The sequence below is a fragment of the Solea senegalensis genome, unplaced genomic scaffold (assembly GCF_019176455.1).
Source record: "Solea senegalensis isolate Sse05_10M unplaced genomic scaffold, IFAPA_SoseM_1 scf7180000014886, whole genome shotgun sequence".
In the NCBI taxonomy this organism is placed as follows: Eukaryota; Metazoa; Chordata; class Actinopteri; order Pleuronectiformes; family Soleidae; genus Solea; species Solea senegalensis.
The window spans coordinates 3,705-19,297 of NW_025321161.1; the positions used below are offsets into that span (position 1 = coordinate 3,705).

General features: G+C 42.2%; 2 protein-coding genes across 3 annotated transcripts; both read left to right on the forward strand.

Moving 5' to 3' along the window:
• The first annotated feature begins 815 nt into the window (after positions 1 to 815).
• LOC122761683 (deoxyribonuclease gamma-like) lies at positions 816 to 7,356 on the forward strand. The gene is made up of 7 exons (XM_044016914.1): positions 816 to 821; positions 4,167 to 4,276; positions 4,418 to 4,518; positions 4,611 to 4,723; positions 4,817 to 4,974; positions 6,219 to 6,315; positions 6,880 to 7,356. The coding sequence occupies exons 1-7, from the start codon at positions 816 to 818 to the stop codon at positions 6,997 to 6,999; spliced, it is 705 nt and encodes a 234-aa protein (XP_043872849.1). The 3' UTR covers positions 7,000 to 7,356.
• Positions 7,357 to 8,362: 1,006 nt separating this feature from the next.
• LOC122761684 (minor histocompatibility antigen H13-like) lies at positions 8,363 to 15,527 on the forward strand. 2 transcript variants are annotated; one of them, XM_044016915.1, is made up of 9 exons: positions 8,363 to 8,815; positions 10,732 to 10,767; positions 12,796 to 12,894; positions 13,000 to 13,082; positions 13,166 to 13,254; positions 13,683 to 13,768; positions 14,186 to 14,311; positions 14,392 to 14,449; positions 15,388 to 15,527. In XM_044016915.1, exons 1-9 carry the CDS (start codon positions 8,588 to 8,590, stop codon positions 15,510 to 15,512), a joined length of 930 nt encoding a protein of 309 aa, XP_043872850.1. In that variant the 5' UTR covers positions 8,363 to 8,587; the 3' UTR covers positions 15,513 to 15,527. The 2 variants fall into 2 exon arrangements, with proteins under 2 accessions (XP_043872850.1, XP_043872851.1); XM_044016916.1 differs by lacking the exon at positions 10,732 to 10,767 and having other exon boundaries at positions 8,368 to 8,815.
• The last annotated feature ends 66 nt before the right edge of the window (positions 15,528 to 15,593 follow it).

Genomic DNA, 15,593 nt, shown 5'->3' on the forward strand with positions numbered 1-15,593 from the left:
CAGCTGCAGAGGCCATTCGGCTTCGTTGTAGCTCCTGTAAGCGGTTGTCTGTTCTTATGGCCAGAGTCATTACTGAGTCTAGATCAGAAGGCAAATCTAGGGGCACTAACAAGTCTTGAATTTGATCTGAAAGTCCCTTGAGAAAAACATCATACAGGGCCGTGGTATTCCATCCGCTATCCGTGGCTAGGGTGCGAAAGCGGATAGCATAGTCACAAACAGAGTCTCTATTTTGTTTGATGTTGCTCAACTCACGTGCTTTCTCTCGGTCGGATGAGAGGGGATCGAAAGCCTTCCGCAGAGCCTGTTTAAACTCCTTGAGGGATCCGCAGATCATTGAATCCCGAGACCATTCAGCCGTAGCCCATGCCCTCGCCCTCCCGGTGAGGTGGGAGATCATGAATGCCACCTTCGATCGTTCCGTAGGAAAGGCTGAGGGCAAGTGTTCATAATGCATATCACAGTCCACAATAAACGCCCGACATCCTCCTGACTCACCAGAAAACTTTTCTGGGGGGGAAAGGCGAAGAGTCGTGGCATGGGGAGCTGAGATCAATGAAGCTCTGGTATCCGCCGGAGATGGTGTGGTCATGGTGTCTGAGGGAGAGGGATCCCTTGTGAGATGAGCAAGGACTTGATGTACTTGGTTTGCCAGGAGGTTAACTTGGGCTGTCATAGAGGCTTTGAACTCCTCCTGACTTTTAGCCATCCCCTTCACGCCACTGTGCAGAGAGGCCATGTGCTCCTCCTGCTGAGTCAGGCGGGTGTTCTGGGAGCGAACGGCCGCTGTCAGTTGTTCTGAGTCGGCTGGGTTCATGCTGGTCAGTTCGTAATGTCACAACCGAACAAGGACTTGAACCCAATAGCACGACTCAGAGACAACTTCCAAAAATACTCTAATTTATTGGACAAAGTAACAAATAAAAATCACTCTCAAAGGGAGGAAAAGTATCAACAGAAAATCACTCTATCGAGGAATCACTAGATAAGCAAAAGGCCAAAGTAACAAATTATAATCACTCACTGGGAGGAGACAAAAGGTCTAGGCAAGGTGCCAAATCAAAATCACTCTTCACGAGGAAAAAACTCTGATGGCTCAAAAAGGGACAAAACAAAGTAGCAACTAAGAAAAGCAAAAACCTTACAAACAATTGACGTGGCATGGATTGGCGTGGGTTCTCTGGCATGACAGACAAGACGAACTGACGCAGGGCAGAGGGAAGCACAGGCTATATGTAACTCAAAGTAAATGGGGAACAGGTGGAAACAATCAGGGCGGGGAAGATAATCAGACTGGCGGGAAAACTACAGGGGAAGGGCAAGTTATCTGAAACGAGAGGAAAGAGAGATGTCAAAATAAAACAGGAAGTCACAAAACAAAATAGAAGGCAAAACTAAACATAACTTAACACAACTTTCTGGATATGACACAGTGTTTCTCTGTGTTTATGTTGTAGTAACAGTGTTTCTCTGTGTTTGTGCTGTAGTAACAGTGTTTCTCTGTGTTTGTGTCGTAGTAACAGTGTTTCTGTGTTTGTGTCGAGTAACAGTGTTTCTGTGTTGTGTCATAGTAACAGTGTTTCTCTGTGTTTGTGTTGTAGTAACAGTGTTTCTCTGTGTTTATGTTGTAGTAACAGTGTTTCTCTGTGTTTGTGTTGTAGTACAGTGTTTCTGTGTTTGTGTTGTAGTAACAGTGTTTCTCTGTGTTTGTGTCATGTAACAGTGTTTCTGTGTTTGTGTTGTAGGAACAGTGTTTCTCTGTGTTTGTTATGTAACAGTGTTTCTCTGTGTTTATGTTGTAGTAACAGTGTTTCTCTGTGTTTATGTTGTAGTAACAGTGTTTCTGTGTTTGTGTTGTAACAGTGTTTCTGTGTGTTTTGTGTTGTAGTGTTGTGTTCAGTGTTTCTCTGTGTTTGTGTTGTAGTAACAGTGTTTCTCTCTTTGTGTTGTAGTAACAGTGTTTCTGTGTGTTTGTGTTGTAGTAACAGTGTTTCTGTGTTTGTGTTGTAGTAACAGTGTTTCTGTGTTTGTGTTGTAGTACAGTGTTTCTCTATGTTTGTGTTGTAGTAACAGTGTTTCTCTGTGTTTGTGCTGTAGTAACAGTGTTTCTCTGTGTTTGTGTTTTAGTAACAGTGTTTCTCTGTGTTTGTGCTGTACAGTAACAGTAACAGTGTTTCTGTTTGTGCTTGTGTAACAGTGTTTCTGTTTGTGTTGCAACAGTGTTTCTCTGTGTTTGTGTGTAGTAACAGTGTTTCTCTGTGTTTGTGTTTTAGTAACAGTGTTTCTCTGTGTTTGTGCTGTAGTAACAGTGTTTTTCTGCGTTGTGTTGCAGTGTTTCTGTGTGTTTGTGTTGTAGTACAGTGTTTCTGTGTTTGTGTTGTAGTAACAGTGTTTTGTGTTTGTGTTGTAGTAACAGTGTTTCTCTGTGTGTTGTGTTTGAAAACAGTGTTTCTCTGTGTTTGTGTTAGTAACAGTGTTTCTGTGTTTGTGCTGTATGTAACAGTGTTTCTCTGTGTGTTTGTGTTGTAGTAACAGTGTTTCTCTGTGTTTGTGCTGTAGTAACAGTGTTTCTGTTTTGTGTGTGTTTCTGTGCAACTGTGTTTCTGTGTTTGTGCTGTAGTAACAGTGTTTCTCTGTGTTTGTGCTGTAGTAACAGTGTTTCTCTGTGTTTGTGCTGTAGTAACAGTGTTTCCCTGTGTTTGTGCTGTAGTAACAGTGTTTCTCTTTGTTTGTGCTGTAGTAACAGTGTTTCTCTGTGTTTGTGTTGTAGCAGTGTTTCTCTGTGTTTGTGCTGTAGTAACAGTGTTTCTCTGTGTCTGTGTTGTAGTAACAGTGTTTATCTGTGTCGGTGTTGTAGTAACAGTGTTTCTCTGTGTTTGTGTTCTAGTAGTGTTTCTCTGTGTTTGTGTAGTAGTAACAGTGTTTCTCTGTGTTTGTGCTGTAGTAACAGTGTTTCTCTGTGTTTGTGTAGTAGTAACAGTGTTTATCTGTGTTTGTGCTGTAGTAACAGTGTTTCTCTGTGTTTGTGCTGTAGTAACAGTGTTTCTCTGTGTTTGTGTTCTAGTAACAGTGTTTCTCTGTGTTTGTGTAGTAGTAACAGTGTTTCTCTGTGTTTGTGCTGTAGTAACAGTGTTTCTGTGTTTGTGCTGTAGTAACAGTGTTTCTCTGTGTTTGTGCTGTAACTTTCTCTGTGTTTGTGCTGTAGTAACAGTGTTTCTCTGTGTTTGTGTTGTAGTAACAGTGTTTGTCTGTGTCGGTGTTGTAGTAACAGTGTTTCTCTGTGTTTGTGTTCTAGTAACAGTGTTTCTCTGTGTTTGTGTAGTAGTAACAGTGTTTCTCTGTTTGTGCTGTAGTAACAGTGTTCTCTGTGTTTATGTTGTAGTAACAGTGTTTCTCTGTGTTTGTGCTGTAGTAACAGTGTTTATCTGTGTTTGTGTTGTAGTAACAGTGTTTCTCTGTGTTTGTGTAGTAGTAACAGTGTTTCTCTGTGTTTATGTTGTAGTAACAGTGTTTCTCTGTGGTTGTTTTGTAGTAACAGTGTTTATCTGTGTCTGTGTTGTAGTAACAGTGTTTCTCTGTGTTTGTGTAGTAACAGTGTTTCTCTGTGTTTGTGCTGTAGTACAGTGTTTCTCTGTGTTTGTGTAGTAACAGTGTTTCTCTGTGTTTGTGTTCTAGTACAGTGTTTGTAGTAACAGTGTTTCTCTGTGTTTGTGTAGTAGTACAGTGTTTCTCTGTGTTTGTGCTGTAGTAACAGTGTTTCTCTGTGTTTGTGTTGTAGTAACAGTGTTTCTCTGTGTTTGTGCTGTAGTAACAGTGTTTCTCTGTGCTGTGTGCTGTAGTAACAGTGTTTCTCTGTGTTTGTGTTGTCTGTTTCTCTGTGTTTGTGTAGTGTGTTCTCTGTGTTTGTGTAGTAGTGTTTCTCTGTGTTTGTGCTGTAGTACAGTGTTTCTCTGTGTTTGCTGTTTCTGTGTTTGTGTAGTAACAGTGTTTCTCTGTGTTTGTGTAGTAGTAACAGTGTTTCTCTGTGTTTGTGTAGTAGTAACAGTGTTTCTCTGTGTTTGTGCTGTAGTAACAGTGTTTCTCTGTGGTTTGTGTTGTAGTAACAGTGTTTCTCTGTGTTTGTGTTGTAGTAACAGTGTTTCTCTGTGTTTGTGTTGTAGTAACAGTGTTTCTCTGTGTTTGTGTTGAGGTACGACGGATTTGTCTACAAGTCTGTGTCCAGTAAACCTCTGGGGAAATCTGCCACTGACATGCAGAAGTACGTCTTCATCTACAGGTGAGACGTTCACACATTCATCTACAGGTGAGACGTTCAGTCACTCACCCGCAGCTGAGACGGTCAGACGTTCACTCACAGAGGACAGAACTATCTTCTTCTCCATCTTCATTATCACATCTTTTCCTTTCGTCCAATCAGAGAACAGACGGCGAGTGTGATTGGTCAACATCAGTACGAGAGCAAACCACAAGTTTTCACCAGGGCACCGTTCGCCGTTCACTTCCAGAGCATGAAAACCAGTAAGTGGAGACACTTCATCTTCATCATCATCTCCTCCTCTACCTCCCTCCTTCACTCCTTCACTCCTCTTCCTCCCTCGTTTCCTCTGCAGGAGTCAACAAGTTTGTTCTGGTTCCTCTTCACTCTGATCCAGCTCAGGCCGTTCAGGAGATGAACCGACTGTACGACGTCTTTGAGACGGTGACCAAGCTGTGGGACAACTTGGTGCGGACACACACACAGACACACACACAGAGATACACATAATCACTGTAGTGAGCATCATGTGAAGATGTATGTGTGTGTGTGTGTGTGTAGAATGTGATGTTCCTGGGAGATTTCCACGCTGGTTGTGCGTACATGAAGAAGACCGACAAGAAAAACATCAAACTCTTCGCTAACACCTCGTTCTCGTGGCTGATCGGAGACAAAGTGGACACGACCGTCCGTGAGGACACCAGCTGTCCCTTTGACATGTGTGTGTGTGTGTGTGTGTGTGTGTGTGTGTACTTCAAATGAAGCTACAGCACCACACACAGTCCTGGCGTGAGTATTACAGCGTTTGAGAAAAACTCTTTTTTTAAAATCTGCTCATGACGGCAGCATGCGCATTTCACCTCAAATGTTACCGCCCCACCAGTAAGTTTACTTCGACAGCTCCACCTTAGCTCCACCTTGTCCCTGCGAGAGTGCAGGCGAGGGAGGAAGAGCGGTATTATGTCAACGCGGAGGGACAAGTGTGCTGTTGGTGGCTGCACAGTGGAGCACAGTGTTTTACAGAGGATTTTATATATGAAGCTAATGTGCCGGATAAAGTCAGCAAACATGTGTTCGCACCACTTCACATCAGACTGCGACCAGCGGTCGCTGTATTTAGTCAGCAAACGTATTTCACCGACGTACAAACACACACATTGTTAAGAAAAGGTCACATAGAGCTCATAACTGACCATTCTGACACGTCCTAATTAAACATATTTGTTCAGTACGTCCTCCATGACCGAAGCACAGACTCAGTCTGATACAGTCACATACAGCAGCAGTTTATGCAGCGATCAGCGGTGCTGTCCTTAAGTGTTTTTAACTGATTTACAGTTCGGCACTGTTCGGCTCGATCCTTATGTAGGACGTCTCTTCCTGTGACGGCACTCTCGCTGTTTTCTGCGCACGCAGCCATGTTGATATTGTCAGAGAACTAGTGGAGGGAGGGGGAGAGAAATGGAGCTGAGCGAGTGAGCGCTGTAAAGAGGACAAATCAGAAACCCCCTGGAAGAAGTGGGCATGTGTTTGCCTGTGTCTCATTTGCATATAAAGGGACCATGCACAAAAACCGAGCGTTCTGAAAGGGGCGGGTTTAGCAGGGTTATTGAACTGCTATGATGCTTCATCCTTATGGTATTTTGACCAAAGCATGTCACTGACATGTTCATTAGGACACCAGGGAACTATTTTAATGGGGGAAATAGTGTATAATATGTCCCCTTTATGCTGTACAAGAATGTGTGTGTGAGACTGAGCGACACAGACAGAGAGAGGGTAAATGTGGAATATTAAAAATATTCAGAGGAAAATAGTTTTAGGGCTTAAATAATCCAACAATGACTAAAATAACTGTCACCTTTTTTGTAAATAATTCAAACCAAGTTTGTATGATTTTTCAGCTTTTAAAATATTAGTGTGTGTGTGTGTGTGCGCGTGCGCGTGTGCGTGCGTGTATCAGGATCGTGGTTCATGGGAGGGTGTTCCTGAAGGCGGTCGTTCCGTACTCCGCTAAGGTCTTCAACATCGGAAGAGAGCTCAAGATCCAAAGGAAAAGGGTTTGTTTACCTGTCTGACGCGACACCTGACACAGTCTACGATTTCTACGTCACATGTTCACGTCTTTATCTCACTGTGAGACAGACTTTTCAACAGGAAACTGAAGTTTGTAAACCACTCACTCTCCCACACCAAAGTCCATAGAGAAAATCAGTGATTTTAGCTCGCAGGGACACAGGAGCTGCTGGTCCTCTGCTGCCTTGTGTGGTCACTTTGTGTCACTGAGGTCAATCTGAAGGTTTTAAAATAAGACATTTGAACTTAGTGATGGAGGCAGCAATGGATCAACAACTCCTGTGTGCTGTGATGTAAAAATCACTGATTTTCTCTATGGGGTTTGATATGGCAGAGTGAGTGGTTTACAAACCTAAGTTTCCTGTTGAAAAGTCTGTCTAACAGTGAGATAAAGATGTGAAAATGTTCTTTAGATATCGTAGACTTTATTATAAATGGCTAAATTCAGTTTTTGCTCATGTCTCCTCTGGCAGCCATGTTTTTATGCAGGCACTCAGCATTTAAAAAAGTGAACTATCCCTTTAATATAAACAAACTCTGACTTCCAGGTGCGGAAGATGAGTGACAACTTACCTGTGGAGGTGAGACTGAAGAGCTCCGCCCTCCTCCTTCAGGCCACGCCCCTGCTGTTCCTCCTCGGCGTCGTCCAGCTCCTCCGGTCTCTGTGAGCGATGTGTCGTGAAGGTCAAGTGACCAGTGTTTCACATGAGTCACGTGGTCACTGAGATGTTTTTTTACGATCTCTGACGTCGTCTCGTTGAACTGTCATGGCGACAGAATCATTTAAAACTCTGACAATGACGTGGTTCTTCACGCTGTGTGACCTGATGAATGAATGAATGAAGATTTAAACGTGTCTGGATTATTATTGTTATTATTTCTTAGGTAAATTTGATTTGTTTTTATAACAAACATTATTTTATTTTATATTCCTCCTCATTCTGTTTTTGTCTCTGTACAGAATCTGATGTAAATATTTGAGAAATGACTGTTTTTAATAATCAATAAAGTTTTCTGTATTCAAATTGTTATTTTTTGTTTGCGTTTGAAACATGCGCACGTCTGAGCTCCCGCTGCAGAAAATATTCAACCATAAACACACAGAACCATGAATAAAAGCTTTACTATTTAAATATGTGTAAAAAAAAAACCTGATTTTTTGTAATACTTTAGTTATTTTAGTCATATTTCTTTGTACTTCAGTAGAACGTCAGTACTGTGCTCATCCTCTGGGGGCGCTGCTGCTTCTGCTGCAGCAACATTTGCATTTTTTTTTTCTGTCGGCGAGTAAAAAATGAAGCGCTACTTCCTCATAGCACAGATCGTCTATGTCAGTGAAGATGTCTCGCGCTGAGCGTAGCTTCCTGATATCCTGATAAACAGGGTCAGGGTTTTCATAATTTAAAGCACAGTGTGTCATTTTTAAGCAGCATTACTTCACTGTTTGTCTGTGCGACAGAGGCTTGTTAGAATTGAGACCCTGACGACTGATCTGAACACGCATCCTGCTGATCTGGAGTCAGGCGCTCTGTTACGCCACAACACGAGTCTGTTACACGTACAGGCAGAAAGAGGTTTGTTACGTGAATGGGGTGAAGTCTGCCATCTCTGATTGCCTTGTTATCATAGCATTTAGCAGAATCCCTCAACAGGAAATGGCCCCCTGAACTTGTAAAAAAACCGAGCATGTAGACAAGTGGAGCTCGGAATCTAACCTACAACCTTCAAGTTGAATGATAACTCACTGCACCACTCAATTCTGATTCACTTTTAAAATAGTTTTACTTCTAAAAACGTACCCTAACCCAGTAAATGTCATAAACAAGACTTTTTCTAATATTATAAAAAGTGACTTTAACTTCTACCAAAGTCATTTTTTAGTAACATAAGTACTTAATCAAGTATCACTTTTATTTAATACAAAACTGTGTGTTCCTAAACAAAACAAAAGCTCAGCAAGTGGGTGATGACGTAATAGTGTAGTTTCCTCTGTGAAGATGCTGCGGACTCGTCAGTGATGTGTTTGGTTCCTGGATACAGCAGCGGAGTGACACCTCCTGTCTCATGTCTGCCTCTGTGCTCGCTGCTTTAGGAAACGTGGCCTTACCGCCTGAGCGGTAGCAGCAGCAGCGCGTCAGCGTCAGTCACAGGACCGTTACCGGTGTGGATGAATGAGAATCACGCCACTCTCTGTCTCTGCCTCCTCCACACACACGCGCGCGTCTGTCAGCTACACCAGCCCGTTTCTGAAGAACCATGTCTGAGGCAGAACCAGCCCCGGCCTCGGCCTCGGAGGCCGCCGCCGCCGCGATCTTGGACGCCCTGAACACCACAGACTCGAACGGCACCGAGGTGCTCAACGCCACGGCTAAATTCGTGGCCACACCAGAGGGCACGGCTCTGGCGTACGGCAGCCTGGTGTTCATGGCGCTGCTGCCCATCTTCTTCGGAGCCTTGCGCTCCGTCGACTGCTCCAAATCTAAGGTGAGCTTCCGTGGAAGCGGCGCGGCGCAGAGCGGCGGTTTAGCGGTTTCACCGCAGCCCGGCTGCCGCGTGCTTCCGCCTCCAACAGTTAGCAAACAGCTAGTTTAGCGGTTTTAAAATAGTCTGAAATAAGATTTCCGACAGTCAATGAGCTTCAAAGACGAAGTATATTATTAACTAAGTCTGCACCGATGTCAGATTAATGTTTAAAAACATAAAAACGCACAGTTGTCTGTTTGAAAACCAACAGATGTTACGAATGTTTTCATTATTTTCAAAGAAGCGAATTCGCTTTTAAAAACCTGTTGCTACGTATGTGTTCTGGTGGTTTTACAAATCAGAGGCGTTTATTTGTCTGACGTGGCGATGGAGCAAATATACGATATTATTCTGATTAAAAATCAAACGTGGTGAATTTCCCGCATCGAGAAGAAAACCGTGGCGTGACGTTGAAAATAGACTGTAGTTAACCAACATACAGACCTAGTGGTTTATTTGGGAATGCCAAATAACTTTATTTTAATATAGTTTGATCATGTGAGAAATGTGTATAACATGAGTTTTATTCAATGTTCGTAAAGTTTTGTAATAACTTTGCAGTGACGATTATTTGATTTATCGTTCATCAGTTTGAGTGTTTTTTCCTCTTATAATTTAAACCAGTTTGTGTGATTTTTCAGCTTCTTAAATGTGAATATTTGCTTGTTTCTTTGCTCCATAAAACAAATAAATCATTCAAACTGAATTACTTTTCAGACATTTGAGAACATCATTTCCAGAGTTTGACAAGCGCTGATGTTGACCTGATAAATCTTTATTTACACACACTTTCTGAAAGGCCTGTGAAACGACTGAATGTAACTAAAGGCTCGCTTGGGTGTAAGAATATACATTTAAAGAACAATAATATTGCAAACCTTGCTCATTGTGGTTGTGATAACCGCAACGTGTTCTTGTGTCGACAAGTGGGTTCTCTTGTGTTGACAGATGTTTGTTTACAATCGTGTGTCTGTGTTGTTTACCTGCTGATGGACGTTAACCTGACGGAGCTCGCTACGTCACAGGGTCACGCCTGAAGTGACCATAATATAAATAATAATAAAGAGGTAGAGGTGTGAAGAGTAGATGAAGGAATTTAAATGAAAGAGAGAGACACGTGTACAATATTCAGTTATTTGCACATTTTTTACAAGTGTGTGTGTGTGTGTGTGTGTGTGTGTGTTTCAGACATGCGCAGTTGCCTTTAGGTGACAGTTTAAAAAACCCTAAAAAACCTCCCACATCCTCTGCAGCAACAGCTGCTGTGTTTTTAAAAACACTGTTGAATTCTGTTCTCAGAAACTCCCTTAAACTCTATGTAACTTTTTACAACTTTTTGTGTGTATATATGTATGTATGTATATATATGTGTGTGTGTGTGTGTGTGTGTGTATATATATATATATATAGATATATAGATAGATAGATAGATAGATAGATAGATAGATAGATGTGTGTGTGTGTATATATATATATGTATGTATGTATGTATGTATAGATAGATAGATATGTATAGATGCAATGTCAAATGAGGTCATCACAGTTGCAGTAGAAAGATTTGGTTTTATAAATGTTAAAACTTTTTTGTATCGTTTTTATAATCCATTGATTCATCAAATACTCTGGTTCTGTCAGGTGGTAACTGTGATTTCCTAGGTTTGACTCCAGCTCCTGAACGCCTCTGCATGTCTTACTTCCTCTCTCTCCTAAGTCGACCATCTTTGCTGTACAACATGGTCGCCATAGAAACCTGAGATCTAAGACGCTGTGTCCTCTCTGAGTTCTGATCGTCTCTCTCTGTCTCTCCTGTCTGTCTGCTCATCTGTCTGTCTGCCGGCATGTCTGTCCTCTCCGTCCGTCCGTTTGTGTGTCTGTAGGAGCTGGGAGAGAATGGTAGCGGTTCTGGTTTCTGCGTGAGTATGAGAGTGACACACACACGCTGTTACTGCACTGATGCTAACAAAACATCTGTAGCTCACGCTCAATGAAAACATGGCTGCCAACACTAACATTTTAGAACGTTAACAACGGAGGGGACAGCTAATCGTAGCAATGGACAGAAACTTTATATATATTATTTATTATATAAATGTAGCGAACGTTTGTCAAAAATGACAAAACATCTCTTAAAGTTTGCCAGTTGACAAGTTAATTTTTTAATCCGACCGCTCGCTAAAAGTTAGCAAAGAGCTCGCTAAACGTTAGCTAAAGATTGCCAAACGTTAGTGATTTAAAAGTTTACCAGTTGACTGTTAGCTAAAATTTAGCCGAGCGCTAACTAAAAGTTGGAAAATACATTCAATGTTTGATATTCAGCTAAAACTTGGTGAAAGGTAGTCAGAAGCTAAGCCAAAATAGCTTAGATTTAGCAAATTTTTGGCTGGCCTTGACCTAACTTTGACTGTCAATGTTAGGTCAAGGCTCGCCAAAAATTAGCAAACGGCAAAAGGTTGTGAAGAGTCTACTAAAACTTTGCTCAAATCAACTAAACGTGAACTGAAACGTTAAATAGAAGTAACTCTAATTTCTGTAAACAAAGACGTCGCTTGGGTCAAAGTTCACATTAGGAAACTTCGGGGTTAAATTTGTGGTGGTTGTCCGTCAGAGAATCGGCGACACCCCCCGTCAGGTCTTTGCTGCTATGTGTTGTTCATCGTCGTCTGCATATGTTTGGTGTCTAATTCTTATCTTTTTCATTTTGTTGATGTGAATGAAACTAAATGTTTTTACGTCTGAATTAATCCACGGCTCGTCGTCAGGGAATCTTCCTTCTCCTTCTGTCCTCATCTCCTCGTCTCTGACCCAGTTTCAGTCTCAGGAGACTCGATGGAGGAGAATATAGATGGAGGCGTCTCTTTGGCCCCGCCCAGAGGGCTCCCCTGTCGTTGACAGCAGTGTATTTTCAGATTTGTGTCGAAGTTGTTGTCCACGTGTAAATGATGGTGAAGTCTGAGCGAATGTGAACGCAGCACTGTTGTCATTTTCAGTCTGTTGTCATGGAGACAACGTTGATCTCGTCGTTTCTTGTCTTGATGTTGTTGAGTTTCATGCTACAATATCGTCCTGAAGCCCATTTCATTTGTCACATTGATTCATGTATGTTGATGTTTGGTGTTTGTTACTTCTTCATCATTGTTTTTGCTGCTCGGGTTCCCTGTGTTATTTAATCTTAATTTGAAGAGTTTAAAACTTAATTTCTGTCGTTTGTTTTTGTGATGATCATCTTTATGACAGATGCTCACCTCGTAAGATCTGTGTCAGTCACATCTTTAAGAACGTGTCCACGTCTTTATCTCACTGGGACAGATGTTTATAAACCACTCACTCTCCCACGCCAAACCTCATAGAGAAAATCAGTGATTTGCACTCGCAGGGACACAGGAGCTGCTGCCTCGTGTGGTCACTTTGTGTCACTGAGGTAAACCCAATTGTAGGATTTTAAACGCAGAAGTGACAAAATAAGACATTTGAACTTAGTGATGGAGGCAGCAGTGGATCAACAACTCGTGTGTGTGTGTGTGTGTATGTAATATGTTAAAATCACTGATTTTCTCTATGGGGTTTGGTGTGGGAGAGTGAGTGGTTTACAAACTTCAGTTTCCTGTTGTGAAGTCTCACAGTGAGATGAAGACGTGAACACGCTCTGAAGACGTCGACATAGATTCCAGTAGCTGAGTGTTGTTTCTGCTGGCAGACATGTTTTCACTCAAAGTAAGCAGCAACAACCACAGTTTAAAAAACAACCCAATAAATGCTTTTCTTTTTTATAATTATATCAATATGACATTTTAAATTTGTAGAATTGACATGAAGGTCAAGCTGCTGGATGTTTGGCTGATACAGCTTATAATTGAACTCATTTAACTAATATTCGTGTGTATTATTTAATTTAATTGCCTTAATCCACATCGTCACTGAGAGTCTCTGTGTTTTTCTCCCAGAATGCAGCAGACATGCCTGAAACCATCACCAGCAGAGACGCGGCGAGGTTTCCCATCATCGCCAGCTGCACGCTGTTCGGACTCTACCTCTTCTTTAAGGTAACGCGGGGTTTCCTCAGCAGCTCTGCAGGGGGGTGGACAAAGGGGGAGTGGCTCCATGCATCCTCAGGACCTGATGTGAGGACATGTGCGACTCTCTTGCAGGTGTTTTCTCAAGAGTACATCAACCTGCTGCTGTCCGTCTACTTCTTCGTCCTGGGCGTCCTCGCTCTGTCTCACACGATGAGGTGAGGAGGACACTGGACGTTTGTCGCGTTGACACTTAAAACGTTTGATGCTGACACTCTGTCTGTCCCTGTCTGTGTCTCAGTCCTCTGATCTCCAGAATCTTTCCAGATTCTTTCCCAAACAAACAGTTCCAGCTTCTCTTCACTCAAGGCTCTGGAGAGTCCAAAGAAGGTGAGACACGCGTCTCCTCACGGTCGACACAACACTCACGCCTTGTCCTCAAACTGTCAATCAGAGTTTCACTTGTGTTTACTGATGTTGCGTCACACACTTTTCCCTCCGTGAACCTCACTGATCGGCTGCGATCGCCTGTGTGTCATCAATACTCACAAAACTGATCATGTGGCGGGCAGAGAGTTGACCACAAGGTCATTGAACCCCCATGTGACAACTTTCCAGGACTTTACAAGAGGACGACGACACAAATAAATGCGATGAATGTACCAAAAATCAGCCTCGAGAATTCTTAGAAAGACACGGTCAAAGGAGATTAAAGCATATTCCTCCACCAGAGAGAAATTTGGTAAATAATAAAGTTGTATTTTTTTTAAAAATGTTTTTAACATAAAAACATGTCTGTGTCTGATGTTTGTCGGCAGAAATCGTGAACTACGAGTTTGACAACAAGAACCTGATCTGTTTAGTGGTCAGCAGTGTGGTGGGAGTCTGGTACCTGCTCAAGAAGGTAAACGCTCACACGTCGCATTTACTGTATGATGTCACTAAACCTGGGACGACCACATACTCAATACTCACGTATGCATGTACTTGCGTTCTTGAGAAGTACGACTGTACAGGGTACACAAGTATGATTCTTTAATTGGAACAGCAGCTACTTCCTTGTTCTATTGTTTGAATGGCGGGTAGCTCCAAGTGCATAAGCCTCATTACCACCACCTACAGTGTTGATAAATGAACATATGAAATACTTTTAATAAATGCATATATTTTGTTATCACATTCTCACATTTTAAATATTTAACTTCATTTATTAATTAATATTTATTAAAATATACAGTACCATGTGGAAATAGATTTGCGTCTGTGTTTGATGACGTCACGTCTGTGTTTGATGACGTCACGTCTGTATTTGATGTCACAGCACTGGATAGCCAATAACCTGTTTGGTTTGGCGTTTGCTCTGAACGGCGTTGAGCTGCTCCACCTGAACAACGTCAGTACCGGCTGCATCCTGCTGGGGGGACTGTTTGTCTACGACGTATTCTGGGTGAGATGATCAATAGTAATAACTGATTAATACAAACATACTTCATTAATTCAGAAGACTTTATGAAGACTTTAATACAGGTGTTCGGGACCAACGTCATGGTAACGGTTGCTAAGTCCTTTGAGGCTCCGATCAAATGTAAGTGGAGATGCACTTCATTTTTACGTTAAACATTTACCTCCTGTCTTTATTACGACATGTTTTTATGTCCACTGCAGTCAGATTTAATACAGAGTTGATTCAAGAGAGTGATTAGCTTAGCATTAGCCCTGTGAGAGCAGCAGATTTAGGGATGTCTCGATCCGATATTGACATTGTTCCAATATCCGTCAAAAAACGAGTATTGGATTATATCTGACTGCCTCTAAAATCTACGATATAAGTGCTCTGATACAACAGTCCATTCATAAACCAGCGCCACCTGTCGACTCGTTTGTTAATTATAATAGAGAGCTCCAGGACAGCTGCTAGCTTAGCATAAGCCCCAGAGAGTAGTTTGTTTAGCCCCAGACAAGTAGGTAGATGAGCATGAGCTCCAGGATGATGTTAGCTTAGCATGAGCCCCCAGAGAGTAATTAGCCTAGCCTTTGCCCTAGAAGAGTAGTACGCTTAGCATTAGCACCAGATAATTGTTAAGCATTAGCCTCAGGGGAGTAGTATGCTTAGCATTGGCAACAGATAGTAGTTAGCTTAGCATGGACCTAGGGAGAGTAGTTTGTTTAGCACTGGCAACACATGGTAGTTAGCTTAGCATTTGCCCTAGGAGAGTAGTATGCTTAGTATAAGGTCCAGGATAGTAGTATGCTTAGTATTAGCACTGGATATGTAGATAGCATAGCATTAGCAAGAGAGTGTCATGTGTAGTATTTGGTCCAGGAGAGTAGAATGCTTCGCAATAGCGCAGGATATGTAAATTGCATAGCATTAGCTACAAGAGAGTGGTATGCTTTGCATCAGGTCCAGGGGAGTAGTTGGCATAGTATGAGCCACATGAGAGTATTTAGCTTAGCATTAGCCGCAGGACAGGTAGCATGAAAAAACACAAATGATCATCGTGTGTGTGTGTGTGTGCGTAGTGGTGTTTCCTCAGGATCTTTTAGAGAAAGGTCTTCAGGCCAATAACTTTGCGATGTTGGGTCTCGGTGACATCGTCATCCCTGGAATCTTCATCGCTCTGCTGCTGCGCTTTGACGTCAGGTAATAAGCCCCGCCCCTTGTCTGTTCTGTGACGTCTATGTTTACATGGTTATTAAATGAAGTTTTTGTTCACCTGCAGCCTGAA